We start from the raw sequence: 22536 nt of genomic DNA, 5'->3' as shown, positions 1-22536 counted from the left end.
AGGCACAATTATTCTTTGTCCAAACAGTCTAAGAAACCCAACCATGATAATTACACCCTTATGTTTTGTGTTCCCGTTACATTCTGTAGATCATAAGACATTTTATTTTATTTTCACTCTTCTTCTCTATTGTGTTATTTACAGTTTTAGCATGTATCAGAAAAAAAATGCATTATGACCCTGTGGTTTTTAGTTATACTATGGCAGGATAGGGTGTCCTGTGTATCACACCTAAAAAACTCCACACTGACACATTTACATACTATCAAACTATATATGCTTCCTGTGAACTCATGTGAATGCATTATCCAAAGCAGCAGTTACAATCTACTTTCCTGCAGCTGGGGGGGGGGGGGGGCGGTTCATTTCTGAGAAAGGAAATGTGTGAAAGGTTTACTGTCAAATTACATTTTCAGGCATGTAATAAGTATGCAGTCACGAACATGTCATTTGAAACAATTGAATCCACAGCACCAAAACATCACAGAGCTTTATTTCTCTTGCACAAAACAAAAAAAAGTAGGTAAAAAAGCTTTGGGCCAGAACCACATAGAAATGGATAGGCGCAGCGTATCAGAGATACGCTACGCCGCCGTACCTTACCTGGTGTTCTTTCAAATCCGCCATAAGTTACGGCGGCGTAGTGTATTTCTGGCGGCGGAATTCAAATCGGCGATTAGGGGGCGTGATTCATTTAAATGAAGCGTGTCCCCGCGCCAAATGAACTGTGCATGCTCCGTTTCTAAATTTCCCGCCGTGCATTGCGCAAAATGACGTCGCAACAACGTCATCTTTTAAACTTAGACGTGACTTACGTCCATCCCGATTCACGGACGACTTACGCCAAAAAAAAAATTCTAATTTTGACGCGGGAACAACGGCCATACTTAACATGGCAAATCTAACTATACGCCGCAAAATACCAGCTTTAACTATACGCCGAAAAAAGCCGACTAGAGACGACGTAAGAGAATGTGACGGGCGCGCGTACGTTCGTGGATTGTCGGAAAAAGCTAATTTGCATACCCGACGCAGAAAACGACGCGAACTCCACCCATCGGACGCCGAAGTATTGCATCTACGATCCGAAGGCGTACGAAGCCGTACGCCTGTCGGATCAAACCCAAATGCCGTCGTATCTTGGTTTGAGGATTCAAACTAAAGATACGACGCAGGTAATTTGAAAGTACGCCGGCGTATCAGTAGATTCGCCGGCGTACTCTCTCTCTGGATCTGGCCCTATATTCTTTTGATTGTCACTAAATTGTGCAACTAGCCTGAAAATCTTCTTTAATGTCAGTGTAAATTACCATACGTGAAATGAGGATGTATGTCATTCTTTAGTGTGGTTTGCCTACTATACATTGTAAAGAGACCATTTGTGTTAACCTCATATCTTAATATCAAAGCCATGGTTCCCAGTTACTCTAATAACTACTAGGCACATATTTGAAGTGCTTTAAGAACTTGGACAATGTATCTGTTCAATATATAATGCATTAAAAGCTATCTTTATAGGAGCGCATTATTAGCAAACAACACTAAATACAGTATATTAAGTCACAAATTGATTGCACATTTCTAACAATAATCTTTAATTTTCAGTTTAATTTTGTGGGCAAGTTACTTGGACCAAGAGGAAACTCCTTAAAACGATTACAAGAAGAAACTAGTGCAAAAATGTCAATTTTGGGAAAAGGCTCAATGAGAGACAAGTCAAAGGTAATTGTGATTTCATAGTAAGTTTAGTGTAAAAGTTATTTGTTAAAATAACACTTTGTAATGATGCAAAAATGGTGTATTATTGCAATAGGTTGACAAAAGCTGATATACGTTTAGATACTGTGGAATAAAAAAATGCACAAATAATTATTGAAACTAGACTGATATATATATATATATATATATGTATATATATATATATATATATATATATATATATATATATATATATATATATATATATATATATATATATATATATATATATATATATATATATACATTATCTCACATTTTTGTAAATATTGTATTATATCTTTTCATATGACAACACTGAAAAAATGGCACTTTGTTATCATGCAAAGTAGCTAGTGTACCGATTTTATAACAGTGTATATTTCCTGTCCCCTCAAAATAACTCAACACACAGCCATTAAACGGCTGGCAAGAAATATGAATACACCCTAAGTGAAAATGTCCAAATTGGGCCCAAAGTGTCAATATTTTTTGCGACCACCATTATTTTCTAGCACTGCCTTAACCCTCTTGGGCATGGAATTCCCCAGAGCTTCACAGGTTGCTACTGGAGTCCTTTACCACTCCTCCATGATGACATCTTGGAGCTGGTGGATGTTACAGACCTTGCGCTCCTCCACCTTCTGTTTGAGGATGCCCCACAGATGCTCAATAGGGTTTATCTGGAGACATGCTTGGCCAGTCCATCACATTTACCCTCAGCTTCTTTAGCAAGGCAGTGGTCGTCTTGGAGGTGTGTTTGGGGTCGTTATCATGTTGGAATACTGCCCTGTGGCCCAGTCTCCGAAGGCAGGGGATAATGCTCTGCTTCAGTATGTCACAGTACATGTTGGCATTCATGGTTACCTCAATGAATTGTAGCTCCCCAGTGCTGGCAGCACTAATGCAGCCCCATGACACTCCCACCACCATGCTTGACTGTAGGCAAGACACACTTGTCTGAACCAAATAAGTTTATCTTGGTCTCATCAGACCACAGGACATGGTTCCAGTAATCTATGACCTTAGTCTGCTTGTCTTCAGCAAACTGTTTGCGGGCTTTCTTGTGCATCACCTTTAGAAGGGTCTTCCTTCTGGGACGACAGCCATGCAGATCAATTTGATGCAGTGTGTGGCATATGGTCTGATCACTGACAGGATGACCCCTCACCCCTTCAACCTCTGCAGTAATGCTGGCAGCGCAGTCTACTTCCCAAAGACAACCTCTGGATATTAAGTTGAGCACATGCATTCAACTTCTTTGGTCTACCATGGCAAGGCCTGTTCTGAGTTGTCCTGTTAAACCACTGTATGGTCTTGGCCACCGTGCTGCAGCTCAGTTTCACGGTCTTGGCAATCTTCTTATAGCCTAGGCCATATTTATGTAGAGCAACAATTATTTTTTTCAGATCCTCAGAGAGTTCTTTGCCATGAGGTGCCATGTTGAACTTCCAGTGACAAGTATGAGAGAGTGAGAGCAATAACACCAAATTTAACACACCTGCTCCCCGTTCACACTTGAGACCTTGTAACACTAACGAGTCACATGACACCGGGGATGAAAAAATGGCTTGACATTTTCACTTTGGTATGTACTCACATTTGTTGCCAGCAGTTTAGACATTAATGGCTGTGTGTTGAATTATTTTGAGGGGGCAGCAAATTTACACTTTTATACAAGCTGTGCACTCACTACCTTGTAGCAAAGAGTAATTTCTTCAGTGTTGTCACACATTAACAGATATAATAAAATATTTACAAAAATGTGAGGGGCGTACTCACTTTTGTGAGATACTGTGTGTGTGTATATATATATATATATATATATATATATATATATATATATATATATATATATATATATATATATATATATATATATATATATATATATATATATATATATATATATGTATAGACAGATAGATAGATAGATAGATAGATAGATAGATAGATAGATAGACAGACAGACAGACAGACAGACAGACAGACAGACAGATAGATAGATGAGAATTATTGTTTTTTACTATTGAAAACTTGTGGCTTTTAGTATGATTTTGTAGCACTTTTCTCTATAGATTACAGTTTTGCTGGGCATTTGGCATTTTAGTAAAATAAAAAGATCTTCAGCACTGAACTGAACCCATCTGTATTAACTAGGCTTTCCTGTGAAATATTCTAATGTCTTCCCAATTTTTTTAATTTTTTATAATAGCTGTTAACAACTTATTCTTATTGTACCTTTCATACTACCAGTGAATGTTAGCATATTTGACAGAAGTTGGACATGTATAGACTATGAATAAATAAAACATTTTAAATTAAAGAAGAACTTCAGGCAAATATATTAGTTACAGTGTCAGTTTTATGAAATAATAGTAATGATATTTATCCATCTTTTGAATGACTATAGAATCAAATGAACTACGATACAGTCAATATAGTTTTATTTTGCAAGAGAAATACGTGAAATCTATTTTTTGTATATACACAGATCATTAGCTTTTAATATATATAACATGGAATTTAAGTGACTCACCAATCACAAGAATGGGATGAAATAAATCCCAATGACAATCTTGGAGTATGATATTAGAAAGTATGTACAGTGCCACCTCACAGGTGTTTCTAAAGAGCTTTTGTCTATCCTTTGTGACACAAAGGGTCTACACCAGGGTTTCTCAACCAGTGTTTCATGCAACCATATGGTACCTCCAGAGGTTGCTAGGGGTTTCTTGAGCAATGGATAATTTCTGCCTCTCAAATAAGTTCCTACTGACACCATTTATTCATTTAGGTGTCTGTAATATGAACATTCTTCTTACTGACCATCACACTAATGTATCATGAGTTGTAGCTATAGTAAGTTTTATCAGAGGTTCCCAGAGACCAGAAAGTTAATTCAAATGTTCCTCTGTATTGTAAACCATTTTATTTGCTCCTTGCAAGAGCTCTGTCTAGATTCTTTGCCGCCTCTGTCCATGCTCAACTCCAGGACTTATCCTCCATATCCTCTCCCATCCTCAGAAACTCCTTTTCCCAATCTGGATAATATAGGGGAATTAGGACCTCCGTTGTCCTACTACTGACCCCTCTAGTGTGAATAGAGAAGAGAGGCAAATAGAGTAGTAAAAGGTCCCCAGTCATGAAATATTATTTTTATTTGACATATTTAAATGTTTAATACAAACAGTTATATTTATTTATATTTATTAATTACATATATATTGTGACAAGTTATCTGATACTGAGGACAAGTTATCTTGATGTCTGATACTAAGAACAAAATGAAGTAAGCACTGATTTAATGTTATACATTTCATATGTAAGCATTACAGTTTCTTTTGCTTTTTTGTAAGATTATAATGTAATTATTTCAATATTGTTATAGAGTATTAAAATAATGATCATTCCAAAATCAAATGTATTAATATTTTAATAATTAATTATGAAGCTGTGTGTGGCTGCATGAGAATGTCTGGGTAATAGTAAGGCAACATACATGTTATTTTATTAAGTGTATGACTATCGTGTAAACTTACAGTTTTTTATTTGGCACAAATGTGTATGTTTTTTAAACAGGTCCAATTGGCCTGTTTTCAAGATACAGTATATACTTAGACATCTTAGTTTATGCACACTTTAGTTGAGTACATTTAGAATTGGGTTTTATTCTAATTGTTACTCCAATATTACTGTAGAAAAATGTAAAATCTATAGTTAAGCTATAGTTAAGTTACCCTACTTGTGAAGTCACACAGGGAATTCCCTGTCTTGACTCTTTAATTCTCATATTGAGCAGCTTAAATATAATTTGCATCAAACAGTTTAAAATTCTGGTATCCGTGCATCGGTAGGTCACTGCCACAGTGCGGAGCAGCTGGAAGGAAAAGCATTTCTTCAACTTAAGTTTTCCACAAAAATAGATAATATTTATAATCATTTACATTATTCAAAATTAACATGCCTGGCTGTTGAAAGGAATAGAGTAATGTAAGACTTTCGAGTATTCTTAGGAAAAGAATGAAAATTAAATGCTTGATCATAAACCTGTGCATAGATAAGTATAAGTCAAATATTTTTTAGTCAGAGACGCAATAGTTTTCTTGTATATATGTTTAAGTTTTATTCATGTCGAGAATTTATGAATAAAAGCAAGTAACATTACTACTTCATACTACATTACAAAAATTTGAATATTTTTTCTGTTCTGAAAGGGATCTCTTTCTAATTTCTAGGGATGAACACATGTCTTTACTGCCTGCAGTGTGAAATATTCCCTGGAGATGTTATACTAAACTAGAATACATTTGAGTAATAATGTAATGATATTGCCCAGTAGGCATCTCTTTTAGAATGTCAACAGTTTTATTCTGTATTTCCAAATGGTGTTATTATAGTAAAATTGCAGGTGTCGTGTTGGCGTACTGTAAAAACACGCAGTTAAATTACACATTATTCTCCTTAGAATTTGAGTGCTATATATATATATATATATATATATATATATATATATATATATATATATATATATACGGTATATATATATATATATACTCGAGTATAAGCCGACCCGTATATAAGCCGAGGCACCTAATTTTACCACAAAAAATGGGAAAACTTATTGACTCAAGTATAAGCCTAGGGTGTCCATCTGCATGCCTCACTGTGCCTCACTTTGCCTCACTGTGTCCATGTGCATGCCTCACTGTGCCCATGCCTCACTGTGCCCATGCCTCACTGTGTGCATGCCTCACTGTGTCCATGACTAGACTTTTCACACTTGTAGAGGAGAAATGGGGCTACATGTGTGCAAAGTTCTGGTTCTAGGGGACCTACAACCGGCCAGTCCCGGGTCCCCAAAGTCACTGTAGAAATGACTGTTTAACATTGGAGTCTACGGAAGGGGTGCCCGGCTTTGAAAAATTGGTGCTCCCCGGCCGTAGGTTCCCCGGGCAAAAAACTCTTGTAGAGGAAGAGTGGAGCTACATGTGTGCCAAGTTTGGGGTCCAGGGGACCTACCGCCGGCCGGTACCTGGTCTCCAAAGTCCAGGAGATCAGGCGCAAAAAGGTGCTGAAAAACTTGGCTTATACTCGAGTATATACAGTATATATATATATATATATATATATATATATATATATTGTATGTACAGTGAAAGGAGAGATCATTGAGGGGAGTGAAGGTATACTTCTCCTCCTTTTTGTCATGTATATGAGGAATTAGGGTAGGTAAAGTGTTTGCTTCATGTTATGTCCCTTATGCTTCAGTATGGGTTTTTTACCCACTGGACTCTAATCACTGCTGCAAATTAGATAAAAGGGAAGATCTGTAGCAAAGGTGGGGTTTTGAACTGGGGCACAACGAGTGTTTTGTGGTTTGTAGTGTCTAGCCCACAAACATTAGTGATGTTCCTAATCTGTTTGGCTAGGGCCTGACGTGCTGGGATTCATTTTCTTTTTTCTTTTTGTTTTGTCTGCAACCTTTTTTTCAATAAACATGTCAGTTAGAAAATTGCCTGCTGTCTTAAGCTTGTTAATGCATCCTCCTGCAGTTTGCATGTCCCTTTTATCCCAGGAAAGGTGATCCCTCCCATAGTGTAAAACTATCACTTATGGTGGAGAATGCAGGCAACAATCTAATCAGACTGTAAAATAGTGGGTGTAATACAGGCATTGATTCAAGCTACAGCTTTACACCAAGACACAAATTGCTAACATGCAGAAATAACAAAAATGTTGTCTGACCAGGTTTGCGCATTTACAGGTCTAGCTATTGGATAGGGGTGTCCTGAAAAAAATGGTCCAGTACTTAGTGAAAATAAGTGAGGACTCCATGGCGCTAGTACCTGTTATACACAAGACATTGTGGGCGAATTATTTCCCACAACATATTACAGCAGCAGATGATGTGGAAGCCTTGTTTATGCATCCTCTTGAAGTCTGCGCATCCCTTTAAAGCAGGAAAGTTGATCCCAAAGTGTGAAATTATCACCATATATATGTACCGGTATATACATTAGCTATCCACGTGTTGCAATCCCACCATCAGGTTTTTCTCCTGTGCCCTCCCACAAACACAAATCTCTGATGCACTGCAACTCATGTTTAGGTCTACATGCTACACTCTCATGGCCATTGGAAAAATCATAGCAGGTAAAGCAGGGCTTTTGGAAACTGCTTTCTTTCTGCCTACCTTACATGAACCTTATTGTATACAGGAAAACGTTACCATGACTGGAGCTTTCCAGTATTTCTGTCCTGATTGGCATTTATTCACACATTATTAGGTTGTTTATAGGAAATACATATTATTTCTTTAAATGGATTAAGGGAGTATGAGCCAGGCTTGACAGTTCTGAGCAACCCAATTTGTTCACATTTTCAGCGGGAAAGGAAAAGATAATTTTGCAAACCCCAACACATCTAAAATTGTGAAACACAAATGTGCATATCTTACAACAGCTGGAGTAAATACAGCTATTTTTTAAGTTGTCAATTAATATTGTACTGTGTTAATTTCTCTTTCTACGTTTAGACATTTTTAAAACATCTAATTATATACGTTCTTGGGTGGATTAATCATTCCATGAAATGAGTCATTAATTAGTAATGTAGAAAAGGTTGTCTTTTACAGTTTATTATTGAATGTGAATGCATTTTATTACTTAAATTGAGCACATGATCAGGCTTTGGACACTCTAATATTGAGATAATAATATCAAGCTGTATATTAACTTTAAAACAAACCCCTACTGACTTCTGTAATTGCAGATTATGTTGAGAATTTCATCCTAAAAATTCATCAGTCAGTGAAATTCTAACTCATTCTAAGAATGGCAGAAGGGATTTGACAGCCAGTCTTCTACTGTATACAATATCAGGTGTTGTAAACTGTTTCCATCTTTGGGGATGAATAAAGCTGGCCATAGACTGATTTAAATTTGCCTGGTTCAGAAGGACCGAGTCGAATGTTGATCCGTCCATGGGCAGGGTGGTTTTACTGAAATTGATCTATCAATCAAATTCAGTACTACCAGCCTGTCAGGTTTATTTCACTTGATTACTACTGGCATATATAGCCACTCCAGCAGTGATCATTGTATTCTGATGAGTAGGAAACATCTCGCTGTCAGAATACAATAGCGCAGGGGGAGGGATTCTGACTGTGTTGATGGAATCAACTGAAGGAAAGAAAATGTCATAATGTATGGCCTTCATTACACCACAGTTACTACACATAACAATAGGTTTAAAAAACTTGAAAATCTGTAGCCTGGCTATGGTTAGTAATAAGTAAAATTTACTATAAAAGAAATTTGAATAAAAAAAAAAATTGTATAATTCTTGAAATGCTAAATGCCTGGCTATTTCAGGATTTAGTAATTTCTCTGTCCTTGACCCAGAACAAGCATTCAGCAAGTTAATGACTTAGTTAAAAGCCATTTGATTAACACAACAGCCAGAGGGCTAGCATCGGTCCATCCGATGAGAACCGTCTGATGGACCGTTTTCATCGGTTAACCGATAAAGCTGACTGATGGTCAGTCATGCCTACACACCATCGGTTAAAAAAACGATTGTGTCAGAACACGGTGACGTAAAACACAACGACGTGCTGAAAAAAATGAAGTTCAATGCTTCCAAGCATGCGTCGACTTGATTCTGAGCATGCGTGGATTTTTTACCGATGGACGTACCTACAAACGATCGTTTTTTTCTATCGGTTAGGTATCCATTGGTTAAATTTAAAACAAGATTGCTTTTTTTTAACCTATGGATAAATAACCAATGGGGCCTACACGCGATCGGTTTGGTCCGATGAAAACGGTCCATCAGACCATTCTCATCAGTTTGACCGATCGTGTGTACGAGAAGAAGGTGGTCGATTTGAACAGAGAGAATGTGGGACTGAAATAAGGTTAGAGTCCAGTATTAATCCTAGCACCCTGGCATTCAAGAAGAAAAGAGAGTATTATATGCTATTGATCTTGATGGAAAAAAAACAGGGAAGGGAACAGGGAAGGGAACATGGAAGGGAGGATATATTATAAGCGCAGTTTTATAAAAGATTGAGTTTTAAGAAGTAGTGTGATATCCATACTGATATGACAATTGTTAAACTAGTGATGCACAAAGAGAATGAATGGGTGTGCTGGGCAGTGGGGGTAGTATTTCACTCATTTGCATGTCATTAGCATAGAGATGATATTGGAAGCCATGCAAGGTTATCAACTGAGGTAGGGGATAGAGAATAGAAGAAGCTTGAGAACAGAGCCTTGGGGGCAGCTATGAAAGGAGTAAAAGAGGAGATAAAGTTGTAAGTGACACTAAAAAAGTGCCTAAATAGGTAGGACAATCAGGAAAGAGCCAATCTTGGAGGCCAATTTAGTAAAGTTTTTTGAGGAGGAGCAGACAGTCAGCTTTTTCAAAGCTGTGAGCAAACGTTAGATTGTAGGTGTCAAGAAGGTTATTAGATGTGAAGTAGCAGCTCAGAAGGCTTTAGAATAGCCATTCTAGAAGTTAGGAGATAAACAGGAGCATGGAGATGGGTACTAGGTTGTTTAGACTTGTGGGGTCCATCTGGGGTACACGAGTGCATGTTTTAAACAGAAAGAAAAGATGCTAGTGAGAGAGAGATCTTGGACATTTGAGTAAGAGGGAGTACTGGGGTCCAGGGGACAGGTTGTGAAAATTTTAACAATCCTCTGTAGTAACAGCATCAAAAGAGTAGAGTTTTGCAATGTTTCTCAACTCCAGCCCTCAAATATCCCCAACAGGTCATGTTTTCAGGTTCAGGTGTAGCAGAATACATATTGGCCGAAATTGATGAAGAAATTCGATTTTTTTTAAATGTTATTGGAAAAGTTTTTTAATAGCAAAAATAGCAAATATTTATAGTTTTTTTTTCAATTATCTGCCTTTTTTTGTTTATAGTGCAAAAAAATAAAACCCGCAGAGGTGATCCAATTCCACCAAAAGAAAGCTCTATTTGTGGGCAAAAAGGGACATACCGGTACATTTTTTTGGGGGTACAGTGTCACATGACTGTGCAATTGTCAGTTAAATTAACGCAGCGCCATTTCGCAAAAAATGGCCTGGTAATGAAGGTGGGTAATCCTTCCTGAGCTGAAGTGGTTCAACTGTTTTTAAGCCCAAAAATATAATGAATCACAGTTCACCAATTAGATGTGGTGGTTGCATTAATTTTTATTGTTTGTTTTCTTCCCTTTATTTTCACCTGGCGATCCATTAGTACGTTTTTAACTCTTTACTGGCAAAATAGGAGTTATAAGGCTGAGACAAACCATTTACCACCCGCTGGATTGAATGAAAAAAAACTATTATTCCCTGTACACACGATCGGATTTTCCGTCGGAAAAACCTTGGATGTTTTTTTCCGACGGAATTCGGCTCAAGCTTGGCTTGCATACACACGGTCACACAAAAGTTCTCTGAACTTTAACCGTCAAGAACGTGATGACGTACAACACTACAACGAGCCGAGAAAATTAAGTTCAATGCTTCCGAGCATGCGTCAAATTGTTTCTGAGCATGTGTTGGAATTTTGCGCATCGGAATTGCTACAGACGATCGAAAATTTGAAAACCAGTTCTCAGTCTTTTGCTGGCAGAAATTCTGACAGCAAAAGTCCAATAGAGCATACACACGGTCGGAATTTCCATTCAAAAGCTTACATTGGACTTTTGCTGTCGGAATTTCCGATCGTCTGTACGGGGCATAAGTGTTCCAGGCTTAAAGCGGAGGTTCACAGAAAAAGTGAAACTCCGCTTTTTGGATCCCTCCCCCCTCCGGTGACACATTTGGCACCTTTCAGGGGGGAGGGGGTGCAGATACCTGAGACAGGTATTTGCACCACTACCGGGTCTGATCCCCGCGGGGAATCCAGCCTGTGACGTCACCCCCTCCGCTGTCCTCTGGGAAACACTGTTCCCAGGAGAGAGTGGGGACCAGTGATGGCGCGCCGCGATCCTCGCACATGCGCAGTAGGTAATCGGGCAGTGAAGCCATCAGGCTTCACTTCCTAATTCCCTCACCAAGGATGGCGGCGGAAGCAGACGAGTAACAAGCGATTGCTCAGCCTCGGCTGCTGACGTTGCGGGCGCGCTGGACAGTGTTCATTTTTTAAAAGTCAGCAGCTGCCGTATTTGTAGCTGCTGACTTTTAAAAAAAAAAACGGCGGAACCTCCGCTTTAAGACAGAAAAAGAAAAAAAAGAAAAAAATGAAAATGAATGCAGTCACCACGTTTAGGAATTGGTACACTGCAGTATATTACATTTTTGTTTTGGGGTTTAACATCACTTTAACCACTTGCCGACTGCCGCACGCCTATTTCCGTCAACAGAATGGCACGGGCAGGTAGATTGGCGTACAGGTGTGTCCATTTAAATCTGCCGCCCAGCGGGACTGCGGCTTTTCCCTATTCTGCCTAGTGACACTGTCACTGATGGCCGTTCCCTGTGATTGGAAGAAGTAAGAATCACTTACTAGGGAACACTGAACCCCTGAAGGTGTGGTTAACCCCTTCAATGCCAGTGTCATTTTTACAGTAATCAGTGCATTTTTATAGCACTGATAGCTGTAAAAATTACAATGGTCCCAAAATGGTGTCAGAAGTGTCCAATGTGTCCGCCATAATGTCGCAGTCACAATAAAAATCATAACTAGTAAAAAGAAAATATTAATAAAAATGCCATAAAACAGTCCCCTATTTTGTAGACGCTATAACTTTTGCGCAAACCAATCAATAAATGCTTATTGCAAATTTTTATAGTGCAAAAAAAAATTGCAGAGGTGATCAAATACCACCAAAAGAAAGCTCTATTTGTGGGAAAAAAAGGATGTCAATTTTGTCTGGGATCCATGTCGTTAGGCTGCTCAATTGTCAGTTAAAGCGACGCAGTGCCGAATCGCAAAAAGTGGCCAGGTCTTTAACCACCAAAATGGTCCGGAGCTTAAGCGGTTAAGAAAGCCAGGAAAAAAGTATTAGTTTGTAGTGGGTTTGTAGTGTAGCATTTTATGCTGATTCTTTGGATAGTTGTAGTGTTGTAAATGTACAATGTATAAAATAGGCTTTACAATAAGCGCTAGTATCTTTTTAGTGCATATAAAAACTACATTAAAAGAGCAACCTATCCTAAGCCAATGTAACTTTTACATGTAAGCAATTTATTTCACCCGTTATATGTAATTAGTTTCTTGCTTCAGCACTTTTTGTGAACACATGGGGCATGTAAAATGATAAAATTATCTTTATTTTTGCTGATCTCTACATTCTTGCTGAATCAGCTAGCCACCTTGGAACAATGATCTTCTAATTTAGATGTCACAGGCTACAGATTTCTCCCAAGATATTTTGCTTCAGCTGAACACCAGTATTGTTTTTAGTGTCTAATGTAAGAGAAAAAAAGCATCTTTCTCCTATTAAATGTGAAAGATTCTGAAGTATCTTACATTAAAGTGTGATATAAGGTCTAGTGTAGATCATCTATCATAGTCAACATAGTCAAGTCAACGCAAGACTCTCTAGCACTGTTCCCATTCCACCTCTTTAAAATTAACTTATACTTTTTCTAATTTAAGGCACAGTAAAATGTTTTCTGGATATCAGCCATGTTAAAAAGGCTGAGCATACCCTCTATATGATACCTCTGCAGAGCACCTAACACCCTCACAAATTACTGTGTAATTTTTCAAATGGGAAAGGTACAAGTTGCTTTAAAGTCACAAAAACAAAACCCTTATATACTTATCTTCATGGCAGAAGTTGATTTTTAGGGATCACAAAGGTGACAGTCACATGATTGCTGTTCAAGTAGTAGTAAACTCACCTTTTAGACTTATAATATAATAAGGCTTACCTGTAGGTACAGTAAAAATCTCCTAAACTTGCACTGTTTAGAAGATATTCACACTGCAAGTAGCGGTGACGTCACCGGCGCTCTGAAGTGCTGGCATACTGTGCAGGACCTTCAGAGCTTGCGTGTTCCCATGCGCATGCACGGGAGTGACCTCATCAGGGCTCAGGCCACTCATGTAGCTGTAGGTCGCAAACCCGGTAGGAAGACCAGGTGAAGATGGAAGCCCTGTCAGCGTACCACTGGAGGGCTTCGTTTAAGGTAAGTCTCACAAAATGTGCTCAAATTTCCTAAACATACCTTCACAAGAGATCAGTGACTAACCACTAAAATCCTAAACAGGAATTTCTACAATGGTGGTAAATACAGGCGGTCCCCAAGTTACAAACATCCGACTTACAAACGACTCAGAAACAGAGGGAGACAACAGGAAGTGAGATCGGCCCATAGGAAGGGAAATTCACTCCTGTAATGCCACGTACACACGATCGGTCCATCCAAAGAGAACGGTCTGATGGACCGTTTTCATCGGTTAACCGATGAAGCTGACTGATAGTCAGTCGTGCCTACACACCCTCAGTTAAAAAAACGATCGTGTCAGAATGCGGTGACGTAAAACACAACGACGTGCTGAAAAAAACGAAGTTCAATGCTTCCAAGCATGTGTCAACTTGATTCTGAGCATGCGTGGATTTTTAACCGATGGTTGTGCCTACTAACGATGTTTTTTTTTCTATTGGTTAGGTATCCATAGGTTAAATTTAAAACAAGATTGCTTTTTTTTAACCTATGGATAAATAACTGATGGGACCCACACACGATCGGTTTGGTCCGATGAAAACCCTCATACTAAAAGGGTATCCAGTCCTTGAAGGTCCGTGGTGACAGAATCCACTATGATGGATGAAGGCTGGACCTCTGGCTTATGCTATTGTCCTGCAGTGGGAGTGGTAAGTGGCCCTGTGAAAAATCAGGGTCCAATTATCATACATTCCCCTGCAACATGTCTGACATGTTTTTTAAAAAAAAGTTTTCCTTGCTGTGCATTTATTTTGCCCACTAGAGGGCATAGGAGTGCTTCTTTGTGTGTTCTCCTCCATGTGGTGCTGTATGGCCAATGGAAGCTTTTTTTAAACCCACAGAATGTGAGTTTGTTGCTGGCTGATGGAAGGACACATAGCAGCCTATCCTGGTGTGACACATGAGTCCTATGAGTGATGGCAGGTGCAGCCTAGTCATGTTGCATTGACTGGAAGAACAGGTAATTTGTATAGGATTCTTCCAAGGGGGAATTGTGGTACTGAGGAACTTGTGTATTGTGTCACAAAGCCAGGTACCATTGCTTCAACAAGCTATGTCTTCCAAGAAGCGTTCTGGGTGGAGTGCTGCAGCAAGGGGCACATGTGTTTCATCAGTGGCCCCTGTAGAGGCTAAAGGGAACTCTGCTGCAATAGCCTCACCTGAAAAATGGATGACACCAGGCAATCTGAGCCGCTGCGTCTATCCGATATTGTGGCTACTACCGGTGCTTCTTCCTATCATCAGCTTTGGCTGGTTTAGAAAGCAAGATTGCTGGGATGATCACTTCAGTCACACAGTGTGGTAGAAAGCGCAACAGATCCCCTTCCACTATTCCACCTATATTGGAGCAAGACTGGTTTGGTGAGGTAGAAGAGGTAATGGCCGATCAGGCAGCTGATCTTATGCTTCTCTTATGCAGAGTGTCCATACAGCTTTTAAGTTACCTTTGTAGAGGTTCCTGAAAAACCTTGTTCTTTCCTTGGTTCTTTTAAACCACGCAGGTGTTTCCTTTTTACCCACTCTTGAAGCAGGTGGTATATTCTGGCTGGGATTACCCAGACAGGATGTTTGTGCCTCCAAGGAGATTTTCCTTGTTATAACCTATGGAGGAAAGCTTTAATAAGAAGTGGAGCATACCCGTTGTAGATGCAGCAGTTTCCTCCTTAAGCAAGACTTTAACTTGTTTGGTGGATAATGCACAAGTCTTTAAGGATCCTGCTGATAAGAACCAGGGCAAGCAGGTCCCGCTATTCAGCCCACAGGGGCGGCAGTTGGGGTCTGTCAAAGCCTTGAAGGATCAGATTAGACGGCCCAATAGAGCGGAGTATTATGCTCAGGATGGAGCAGATCTACTGTACCTCAGACTATTTGCTTTGCTTTGTATGCCCTCAAAGATTCCATATAGCAAATTTCCCATATGGAACTTTTGTCTGTGCACATGTGCAGAATTTTTCGGCTAAAAAGCTGGTCAGCAGAGCTCCCTTGTAAGAGGAGGCTAGCTGGTTTTCCTTTTCATGGAGAACATTTGTTTGGGGATGATCTAGATAAGTACATTCAGAAGATATCTGGAGGAAAGAGTTCCCTTCTTCCTGTGAAAAAGGTAGCTTCACGGCCCTCCTTTAAGGTGCCACGTGCTACTTCCTTAGGATTTTCGAGCCCTAGGCAGTTCCGATGGCACCAGGGATCTGCTGCCAAGAACACTGTTGCCTGGACTGTGTCTATAACAAGGCCTAAGCATTCCAGAATTTGAACCTGATTTAAGGCCAATTTCTCAGAATTTAAGATCCATCCGAAATGAAAAAAAAAATGCCAAATTTGGAATTCTTCTTTATTGACAATGTGAAGCCATCTATCAGAAAATTGAAGTTGTACTGGAAATTAAACTTTAAATATGATAATGATCCAAAGAAAGTCCCCCAAGGAATGTCTCAAAAAGCAAATGAAGGGTTATTAACTGGCCTAGTCATGAATGAATTCCTTTAAAATACTGTGGTCATTTAATGCAAGAAAACCAACAAACATTTAGCAACTTAAAGTGACATTAAAGTTTGGGATTTAAAAAAAAAAAACATGTCATACTTGCCTGCTCTGTGCAATGGTTTTGCACAGAGCAGCAGCACTGATCCTCTCCCTTCTCGGGACCCTCGCCGGAGCTCCTGCCCCCCCCGGACAGTCCCCCAAATGGCAAACCGCTTGCTATGGGGGCACTGGTGCGTGCTCGCTCCCAAGCCCAGCTCTATGCATCTATAGGACACATAGAGCCACAGCTCACTTCTCATTGGCTCACTGGGTGTGATTGACATCAGTGGGAGTCAATGACACCCACTTCTGTCTCAGCCAATGAAGAGAGGGAGTCCCGGGACAGCCAAGTCTCTCATGCACATAGCTAGATTGAGAGGGGGCTCAGGTGAGTATTAGTGGGCTGTGGGGGAGCAGCACACAGAAGGTTGTTTACCTTCATGCATAGATCACAGATGGCAAAAAATCTTCACAATCACTTTAAGAAATTTTGCATAGAGAAGTGGTCAAAAATGTCAGGGACTGGTGGGCACTACAAGAAGTAATTTCTGCTAAAGAAGGCGGCATCAGTGTCTGAAGAAAGTGTATATTTAATTTTTCCATGTTACACTATTACTTCTACTGATATTTTTGTAAATAAATTATGAAAAATGCATGCTTTCCTTGATTTTTTGGTGTATCCGTAGGTGCGGTTTTGATAATGATTCCATGTTAGCCTGTTCAACTATTTTAAAAAGTCAACAATTTCCATGGGGGGCATTCACTTTTTCACATGACTATACTTAAGGCTATGCTTTATCTGTCAAGGTAATGAATTGTATAGGCAACATGATTATCAATTTGCTAAACTTTGCATCTGGAAGATGAGTTGGCTTGCTAAAGCAGCACCTGCGGGTGGTCGTTATGGACAATGGAGATGCTTTTCGACATAAATGCAAGAGGTGGTTTTGGTTTACTGTTGATGGCAGTAACAGGGATATACTTTGAGTGTGCTATTTAAGTCTTTTTAAGACTTTTATTTACACTGGACACAGGTGTTATTTTGAGTCCTGAACATTTTTGATTAGATTATTGTTTTGGTAGTCATTTACTTGTGTACTTAATTTATATTTGTGCATAAGAAAATATGGAATATGGGGGGGGGGGGTGTCACAGCACTGCCACATTGAATTTTTTTGTAGTTACATTATGTGAGCTCCAGTTATAAAAAAAGGCAGCAGTAGTGATTTAACATTTTTGTTAGTTTGGGAAAAGAAGAAACGGCTGCACACTGACAATATTGATCCAACGTAGATTTATTTGAACAAAATATAAATCATGACTGCCACCAAGACAAGAACAACAGAGAGGTAACGCATTTCACACTGCAATAGGTTTTGAAGAAGCACTATTGCAGTGTGAAACGTGTCACCTCTCCGTTGTGCTTGTCTTGGTGGCAGTCATGATTTTTTATTTTGTTCAAATAAATCTACGTTGGATCAATATTGTCGGTGTGCAGCCCTTTCTTCTTTTCCCATTATCCCGGAGGTGAGCTGTGGCTTGCACCCAGGATATCTGGATCCATTTGAGTGTGATCACCTGGAAGGGCGTTGCCTTCTTGGATTTTTGTTAGTTTGACACATATAAGTTTATTTTTTCTGTGGCGCCATCAGTGGTGTTACCATATTTGCCGGCGTATAAGGCGACTGGGCCTATAAGACGACCCCTAATTTTCCAGCTAAAAGGTTGGTTTTGGGATATACTCACCTTATAAGATGACCCCTTCCGACTAGTCTGTCTAGAAGCTGAGGGGTACCCGGAACAACCGCTGACAGGAACAACCACTGACATGAACAGGCTTTATTCAGTTTTTTTCAAATCTCACTCTGCCCATTGCATGCCTCACCTCACTGTGCCATCGCATGCCTCACCTCACTGTGTCCATTGCATGCCTCACTTTGACAATCTCCATACCTTATCCCTGACATGCAGAGTCAGACTGCGGGCATCCATTGTTCAAAAGCCGCACCTCCTCCTCGTCCTGTTTCATGATAGGCGGAACACTCAGTTTCCCAGCAGATCCTGTGTTCAGTGTTTCGCCTATCACAGACATCCTCTCATCCAAGGCCGAGGACAAGAGGACATCCATGATAGGCGAAAACACTGAACACAGGCTCTGCTGGGAAACTGAGTGTTCCCCCTATCACAGAACAGGATGAGGAGGAGGCGCAGCTTTTGAACAATGGATGCCCGCAGTTGACTCTGCATACAGTATATAAGACGACCCCCAATTTTTGAGCCATATTTTTAAGTATAAAAGGTTGTCTTATATGCCGGAAAATACAGTAATTTATTTTGGAACACTTAATCACTAGTGATATCTCTGTTTGTTCTGAGACATGAGGGGCAGACAAGGAAAAGCTACACTTTATCCAAGACCTTTTTATTAAGGTCAATCTCTTGCAAGTGACAGTCTGACAGCTCTTCTAAGCAGTGGAGCATTTGACCAGGAAAGCTTACATTTTCCCATAAAATACAGCTTAATCAGCTGGACTATGGATCTGAAATTCTAGATTCAGTCAAGACAGGGCTAAATTTTTCCACTCAAAATGCAGCTTTTGAAAAAAAGATTGTCAGCTGTTTTAACAAAATATATAAAAAATTACTTTTCAAAGACTTATTTTTGTTTGTCTAGAAAAATCCTGGACTGTGGAAATAGTCAGCCCCTGTGTAGAAAACAGCAACATATTGTTTTCTAAAAAAAATGCTTCATATTAGGATTATATTGTGAGCTTTTGGGAATTGAAAAGCACAGTACCAAAAATAACTGTTTCTCCCCCCCACACATGCGTGCACAGTTCAGCTTTAAGTACATCTAGTGCAGAAACTGTTTGTCAGCTCCTCCTGAGACTAAAACAAAAATATACTTTGCCAAAATAGTAATATGATACCTAAAAAGTACAGAGTTTACTACATTGAGTTTTGTAAATGTCAGCTACTGTGAAATTAAAAGAAGGATATGTTGTCAGGCATCCATTGTTTTAGGAAATGCGGCATGTCAACATGTTTTGTAAAAATATGCTTCTTTCTATTTTTGCAACAAAAAAAAATCAGTTTTAGCGTATGGAAAATGAAACTTCTGTTTTTGTTCCAAATATTGTAGTTTTTAGTGAACAGAGTTTTTTAATTCATTGTCAGATCCTGGGACTTAAATGGCAAAAGATTTTGACAAAAGACCTAACATTTTACTCTAACAAAATTATGCTGAACATGTTTATTTGCCAGACTTTAGAAATAGATTGTAACAGCTCCAACAATGTTTGTGGATTTGAAAGGGCTTTCATGAATAATAATGAGTAGTTCAATCAGGTTGAATGAACATACTGCTTATAATCAGCGTCCCACCTCAGCATTAAGTGTTAAGCCCCGTACACACGATCGGACCTTTGTCCGACCAAACTCACATCAGAATTCCGTCGGCTGGGCATAGGTTACGTTCACGCCGTACGCAGTGATCCGGCGTAGCTTAGGCAGTTGTTCCGACGTGGTTGTGACCAGGCGCAGGGGGATGCGTCCACGTCATGGCGCATGCGCAGTTCGTGATACGTATCTGTCTGGCGCTCGGCCCATCATTTGCATGGGGTCACGCCTCATTTGCATGGGTCACGCCCACTTCCACCTACGCCGGCGTACGCCTTCGAATCCCACGCCACGCTGGCGCAGCATTGGGAGCACTGGCTTGCTGAATTCATTGTTTGCCTCTCTGCGCTGCGTTGGCGTAGCGTACATTGGTTACTCTACGGCAGCGTAATGTGCGCTTTGCTCTCTGTGAATCTGGGCCTATAACTTTTGCTCAAACCAATCAATATATGCTTAATGCGTTTTTTTTTATACCAAAAACACATATCGGCCTAAACTGAGAATTTTTTTTTTTTTTTAAAGAAAAAATGTGGGATATTTATTATAGCAAAAAGTAAAAGATTTTGTGTGTTTTTTTTCAAAATGTTCGCTATTCTTTTGTTTATAGTGCAAAAAAAAAAAAAAAACGCAGAGGTGAACAAATACCACCAAAAGAAAGTTCTAGTTTTAGGGGAAAAAAGACGCACATTTTGTTTGGGTACAATATCGCCCGACCGTGCAATTGTCAGTTAAAACGACAAACTGTAAAAAGAGCTCTGGTCAGAAAGGGGGTAAAATCTTCCGGGGCTGAACTGGTTAATAACTACTTAGTTTCCATCAATTAGCAAAAAATAGCAAATAAATCACAATACAAATGTGCCGTTTGCTCCCTTTTGGCCTTAATCAGTGTATCTAAATATATAAAAAAATAAAAAAAAATGTCAGTCACATATATGTATGTATATATTTTGTCTGCAAACCTATTTCTCTATGCGCAGTTGGTTAGTGGCTCTGAAACTTGTGACTTCTTGGATAGCATGAATAGTCTACTTATTGATTTTACTTGTTACCTGGAGCTGCTTTGCTTATTGATTCTTCATTTTTTCTTTCTACCTGATCTGATTGTCATGACTATTTGGATGTAGATCTGTTTGAACAATGAACTGATTGATTATCTACAGACAATTATGTGTGTGTATATTCAGGAGATAAAATAAAATGGCAGTCCACTAATAGTTTTCCATTTTATCCTAGGTTCACATTGGAGCGATTTGTCATGCGATTTGAGAGATGAAATTGCATGACAAGCCGCAGCCTATTGGAGGCAATGGCACTGTTCCAAATGGTGCGACACTGATTTTGTGGCACCGCATCGATTTGCAAAAGTAGTTCCTGCGCTTCTTTTGCCGATTTCAGGTGCGACTTCAATAGACATCCGTGCATGAAGCCACACAAATGTCTGTCAAGTAGCACCTGAAATCGCGCTGACCTTGCTACTTAGAAATCGTGCTACCTCAAGTGAACTAGCGCGATTTCAAAGTAGCATCAATATGAACCAGGGCTCAAGGATTTTTATTGAAGTCAATAAAATAATACATAGTCATTTCAAATATCATAAAAAAGTTATATAGTCACGTTATATAATCTAAAAAATTGGGGGCACAATTCAAAACAGAAGATATTTTGGTCCCCTGAAGAAATGAAGAATCCAATGCTTGTTGCTCCATAGAAAGTAGTCACGTAAATGTGCATAAAGCATTAGAGATATAAAATGTGACTCGAACACCCAGGCAACTAGAAGGGTGGCTATAAGGTTACATAAAAGGGAATAGGAAAAAGAAAAATGAAAGAAAATAATAGAACACATCACTGTATGAAGTGTAGTATGGGACAGAAGGTTCACCAAGGCATGATATTGTAGAGAGGAACAAAAGATGGAAAAAGAGAGAGGTGGAGGTCTCATGGGAAGACCCTCCAGTCTCATGATTATTGATAGTAACTTCCATGACCTGACTATTGTAATTGTAGCTACTAGAAATTCTGGGGTTTCTAGGAGTATTAGGTAAAGGGTGGTTAGAAATGTCTACATAAGCTGTTTTAGAGAGAATTATGTGGGTATGATTGCAAATGAACTAGTAAATTGTAATCCAAAATTGGTGGACCTTTGGACATGTTCACCAGATGCAAAGACATGTTCCAGGTTGATTGCAGTCTCTGAAACATGTGTCATGGGAAATAAATTTGATAATTCAATTCACTGATGGTTTCTTCACAGATTTTATCATTCCTGCTAATTAGTATATAACGTGTGTAATTGCTTGGTTTTAGGCTGTTCATCGACAATGGGGTTGATTTACTAAAACTGGAGAGTGCAAAATCTGGTTCAGCTTCTACCTTCAGCTTGTTCATTTAAGCTTTGACAAAAAAACTGGAAGCTGATTGGTTTTTATCCAGAGCTACACAAGATTTTGCACTCCAGTTTTATTAAATTAACCTCATTACCTGACTGCCCTCAGTCTATTCTTTTTGCTGGTAGCCAAATTTATACATTTGTAGTATGAAGAAAGAAAGCTGTTGGTGGACATTTCTCGTAGTGGTCTCTCAACCAGTAGTGTCACTAATATCCATGATCAAATATACAGTAGGTGGTATGCCAATAATCATAATGCCACGTACACACAATCGGTCAATCTGATGAGAACGGTCTGATGGACCGTTTTC

The 22536-nt window shown here is 39.3% G+C and overlaps 1 protein-coding gene across 2 annotated transcripts in view; it reads left to right on the top strand.

Annotated features, from left to right (window-relative positions):
* KHDRBS2 (KH RNA binding domain containing, signal transduction associated 2) overlaps positions 1-22536 on the top strand; it is a 346045-nt gene that overhangs the window by 163913 nt on the left and 159596 nt on the right. For both annotated transcript variants that reach the window (XR_005748660.1, XM_040349894.1), the window contains exon 3: positions 1606-1722. Coding sequence is in view for 1 of the 2 variants with exons in the window: in XM_040349894.1 (XP_040205828.1) it covers positions 1606-1722 (117 nt within the window). In the remaining variant the exon portion in view is untranslated. The remainder of the gene's footprint in view (positions 1-1605; positions 1723-22536) is intronic.

This window comes from Rana temporaria, chromosome 4 (genome assembly GCF_905171775.1).
Source record: "Rana temporaria chromosome 4, aRanTem1.1, whole genome shotgun sequence".
Lineage (NCBI taxonomy): Eukaryota > Metazoa > Chordata > Amphibia > Anura > Ranidae > Rana > Rana temporaria.
The sequence above is the reverse complement of the archived record's forward strand: the minus strand, read 5'-3'. Positions and strand labels throughout refer to the sequence as shown.